This window comes from Oncorhynchus gorbuscha, linkage group LG05, assembly GCF_021184085.1.
Source record: "Oncorhynchus gorbuscha isolate QuinsamMale2020 ecotype Even-year linkage group LG05, OgorEven_v1.0, whole genome shotgun sequence".
Classification (NCBI taxonomy): domain Eukaryota; kingdom Metazoa; phylum Chordata; class Actinopteri; order Salmoniformes; family Salmonidae; genus Oncorhynchus; species Oncorhynchus gorbuscha.
In genome coordinates this window covers 94,245,010-94,250,009 of record NC_060177.1, presented here as the reverse complement: position 1 = coordinate 94,250,009, position 5,000 = coordinate 94,245,010, and the positions used below count along the sequence as shown (strand labels likewise).

The following is a 5,000-nucleotide window of genomic DNA, read 5'->3' as shown; positions in this document are numbered from 1 at the left end:
CACTCTTCTCCCTGTAGGTCTTACCTCCACTCTTCTCCCTGTAGGTCTTACCTCCACTCTTCTCCCTGTAGGTCTTACCTCCACTCTTCTCCCCCCTGTAGGTCTTACCTCCACTCTTCTCCTCCCTGTAGGTCTTACCTCCACTCTTCTCCTCCCTGTAGGTCTTACCTCCACTCTTCTCCCCCCTGTAGGTCTTACCTCCACTCTTCTGTAGGTCTTACCACCACTCTTCTCCCCCTGCAGGTCTTACCTCCACTCTTCTCCCCCCTGTAGGTCTTAACACCACTCTTCTCCCCCTGTAGGTCTTACTTCCACTCTTCTCCCCCCTGTAGGTCTTACCTCCACTCTTCTCCTCCCTGTAGGTCTTACCTCCACTCTTCTCCCTGTAGGTCTTACCTCCACTCTTCTCCCCCTGTAGGTCTTACCTCCACTCTTCTCCTCCCTGTAGGTCTTACCTCCACTCTTCTCCCCCCTGTAGGTCTTACCTCCACTCTTCTGTAGGTCTTACCTCCACTCTTCTGTAGGTCTTACCACCACTCTTCTCCCCCCTGTAGGTCTTACCACCACTCTTCTCCTCCCTGTAGGTCTTAACACCACTCTTCTCCCCCTGAAGGTCTTACCTCTACTCTTCTCCCCCCTGTAGGTCTTAACACCACTCTTCTCCTCCCTGTAGGTCTTACCTCCACTCTTCTCCTCCCTGTAGGTCTTACCACCACTCTTTTCCCCCTGTAGGTCTTACCTCCACTCTTCTCCCCCCTGTAGGTCTTACCACCACTCTTCTCCCCCTGTAGGTCTTACCACCACTCTTCTCCCCCTGTAGGTCTTACCACCACTCTTCTCCCCCTGTAGGTCTTACCACCACTCTTCTCCCCCTGTAGGTCTTACCACCACTCTTCTCCTCCATGTAGGTCTTAACACCACTCTTCTCCCCCTGTAGGTCTTACCTCCACTCTTCTCCCCCTGTAGGTCTTACCTCCACTCTTCTCCTCCCTGTAGGTCTTAACACCACTCTTCTCCCCCTGTAGGTCTTAACACCACTCTTCTCCCCCTGTAGGTCTTACCACCACTCTTCTCCCCCTGTAGGTCTTACCTCCACTCTTCTCCCCCTGTAGGTCTTACCACCACTCTTCTCCCCCTGTAGGTCTTACCACCACTCTTCTCCCCCTGTAGGTCTTACCTCCACTCTTCTCCCCCCTGTAGGTCTTACCACCACTCTTCTCCCCCTGTAGGTCTTAACACCACTCTTCTCCCCCTGTAGGTCTTAACACCACTCTTCTCCCCCTGTAGGTCTTAACACCACTCTTCTCCTCCCTGTAGGTCTTACCACCACTCTTCTCCTCCCTGTAGGTCTTAACACCACTCTTCTCCCCCCTGTAGGTCTTAACACCACTCTTCTCCCCCTGTAGGTCTTACCACCACTCTTCTCCCCCTGTAGGTCTTACCTCCACTCTTCTCCCCCCTGTAGGTCTTACCACCACTCTTCTCCTCCCTGTAGGTCTTACCTCCACTCTTCTCCTCCCTGTAGGTCTTAACACCACTCTTCTCCCCCTGTAGGTCTTACCACCACTCTTCTCCTCCCTGTAGGTCTTACCACCACTCTTCTCCTCCCTGTAGGTCTTACCACCACTCTTCTCCCCCCTGTAGGTCTTAACACCACTCTTCTGTAGGTCTTAACACCACTCTTCTCCCCCTGTAGGTCTTAACACCACTCTTCTGTAGGTCTTAACACCACTCTTCTGTAGGTCTTAACACCACTCTTCTGTAGGTCTTAACACCACTCTTCTCCCCCTGTAGGTCTTAACACCACTCTTCTGTAGGTCTTAACACCACTCTTCTCCTCCCTGTAGGTCTTACCACCACTCTTCTCCTCCCTGTAGGTCTTAACACCACTCTTCTCCTCCCTGTAGGTCTTAACACCACTCTTCTCCCCCTGTAGGTCTTACCTCAACTCTTCTCCTCCCTGTAGGTCTTAACACCACTCTTCTCCCCCCTGTAGGTCTTACCACCACTCTTCTCCCCCTGTAGGTCTTAACACCACTCTTCTCCCCCTGTAGGTCTTACCTCCACTCTTCTCCCCCTGTAGGTCTTACCACCACTCTTCTCCCCCTGTAGGTCTTACCTCCACTCTTCTCCTCCCTGTAGGTCTTAACACCACTCTTCTCCCCCCTGTAGGTCTTACCACCACTCTTCTCCTCCCTGTAGGTCTTACCACCACTCTTCTCCCCCTGTAGGTCTTATCTCCACTCTTCTCCCCCCTGTAGGTCTTACCTCCACTCTTCTCCTCCCTGTAGGTCTTACCTCCACTCTTCTCCTCCCTGTAGGTCTTAACACCACTCTTCTCCCCCTGCAGGTCTTACCTCCACTCTTCTCCCCCCTGTAGGTCTTACCACCACTCTTCTCCTCCCTGTAGGTCTTACCACCACTCTTCTCCTCCCTGTAGGTCTTACCACCACTCTTCTCCCCCCTGTAGGTCTTAACACCACTCTTCTGTAGGTCTTAACACCACTCTTCATTCCACCATAGGTCTTACCTCCACTCTTCTCCCCCCTGTAGGTCTTACCACCACTCTTCTCCTCCCTGTAGGTCTTACCACCACTATTCTCCTCCCTGTAGGTCTTACCACCACTCTTCTCCCCCCTGTAGGTCTTAACACCACTCTTCTGTAGTTCTTAACACCACTCTTCTCCTCCCTGTAGGTCTTAACACCACTCTTCTGTAGGTCTTAACACCACTCTTCTCCTCCCTGTAGGTCTTACCTCCACTCTTCTCCCCCCTGTAGGTCTTACCACCACTCTTCTCCCCCTGTAGGTCTTACCTCCACTCTTCTCCTCCCTGTAGGTCTTACCTCCACTCTTCTCCCCCTGTAGGTCTTACCTCCACTCTTCTCCTCCCTGTAGGTCTTACCTCCACTCTTCTCCCCCTGTAGGTCTTAACTCCTCTGTTCTCTTCTCCCTGTAGGTCTTACCTCCACTCTTCTCTCCCTGTAGGTCTTAACACCACTCTTCTCTCCCTGTAGGTCTTAACTCCACTCTTCATTCCACCATAGGTCTTAACTCCTCTGTTCTCTTCTCCCTGTAGGTGAGACGTGGAACCCTCTGAAGCTTCACTATCAGCTGAGGAATGTGAGGGAGCGCCTGGCCAAGAACCTGGTGGAAAAGGGCGTGCTGACCACGGAGAAACAGAACTTCCTCCTCTTCGACATGACCACTCATCCGCTCACCAACAACAACATCAAACAACGACTCATCAAGAGGGTTCAGGAGGCCGTTTTGGAGAAATGGGTCAACGACCCGCACCGCATGGACAAGCGGCTGCTCGCCCTCATCTTCCTGGCCCACTCGTCTGATGTCCTGGAGAATGCCTTTTCCCCTCTGCTGGACGACCAGTATGACCTGGCCATGAAGAGAGTACGACAGCTCCTGGACCTGGAGCCAGAGGGGGAGAGCACGAAGACCAACTCCAATGAGTTGTTGTGGGCCGTGGTGGCCGCCTTTATCAAGTGACCTGCCACCTTCGGACAACAGAGGGTTGGGTTGGTTAATGACGATGGTGGTGGGTATGGTGTGAAGGGAGAGGGAGACGACAGAACGGTTTGCGTGGGACAGAGAGGAGTCCTGACTTGAGTTCACCTCTGCCTAGGCTTTTCTGAACAGAATAGACCGCTCCAGACCTGTCCAGCGATTTTCCTGTTTTCTTTCCTTGTAGATAACTCTCTCACTCTTTCCTCCATCATGTAGATAACTCACTCTCTCCTTCCTCTATATTATTTTGTGTCTCTGCGAGATGCAATTCAATCGCTGACTTCTACAACAACAACAAAAAAACACAAACAAAAACTCCCGTCTGATGGAGAAACGTTTTGGATACTGGACTGACTGAAATAATGAAGATTCAATCATCTTCCTCTTCCTCAGAAATGTCTTTCTTCAATGTATGTTATGTATTCATTTATTCTCTCTAGGCTCTAACTCACTTTAACATGGATTAATCCACTGTTGTTCAGTGATGTACATACAGATTCCATGTACATGAAACATAGTAACACTATATGAATACTAGAGAATTATTATTATTATTTTCTTTTGGGGGGGGTGGGGGGGGTTGATTTCCTCTCCAACGTGATCATGACGACATGGTCTGAAGTTTCCTGTTTCTGATTTTACACTTTTAAGTTTTATGAACAAATGTTTCTCTCGTGAAGATGGTTGGGTTCCAGGTAAATGTGAGAGATCGGGGCTCCGTCTGAGTTCTACCTTACTACATATATATATATATATAGATAGTTAACTTAGTGTCGTAGTGTACTATATAGGGAATGGTCTCTGTTAATTTCTTTCTTTGGACCAGGGCCCACTAGTGCACTATAGAGGGAACAGGGCCCCCCTAGTATGCTTTAGAGGGAATAGGGTCCCCCTAGTATGCTATAGAGGGAACAGGGCCCCCCTAGTATGCTTTAGAGGGAATAGGGTCCCCCTAGTGCTATAGAGGGAACAGGGCCCCCCTAGTATGCTTTAGAGGGAATAGGGTCCCCCTAGTGCACTATAGAGGGAACAGGGCCCCCCTAGTATGCTATAGAGGGAACAGGGCCCCCCTAGTATGCTATAGAGGGAACAGGGTCCCCCTAGTGCGCTATAGAGGGAACAGGGTCCCCCTAGTGCGCTATAGAGGGAACAGGGTCCCCCTAGTGCGCTATAGAGGGAACAGGGTCCCCCTAGTGCGCTATAGAGGGAACAGGGTCCCCCTAGTGCGCTATAGAGGGAACAGGGTCCCCCTAGTGCGCTATAGAGGGAACAGGGTCCCCTAGTGCACTACAGAGGGAACAGGGTCCCCTAGTGCACTACAGAGGGAACAGGGTCCCCTAGTGCGCTACAGAGGGAACAGGGTCCCCTAGTGCACTACAGAGGGAACAGGGTCCCCTAGTGCGCTACAGAGGGAACAGGGTCCCCTAGTGCGCTACAGAGGGAACAGGGTCCCCTAGTGCGTCTACAGAGGGAACAGGG

At 51.5% G+C, this 5,000-nt stretch overlaps 1 protein-coding gene across 1 annotated transcript in view; it reads left to right on the top strand.

The window, feature by feature from the left end:
- Positions 1-4,381, top strand: part of LOC124035327 (Golgi phosphoprotein 3-like) — a 30,533-nt gene extending 26,152 nt beyond the window's left edge. The window contains exon 4 of the mRNA XM_046348798.1: positions 3,079-4,381. Within this exon, the coding sequence (XP_046204754.1) occupies positions 3,079-3,503 (425 nt within the window). The 3' untranslated portion in view covers positions 3,504-4,381. The remainder of the gene's footprint in view (positions 1-3,078) is intronic.
- The last annotated feature ends 619 nt before the right edge of the window (positions 4,382-5,000 follow it).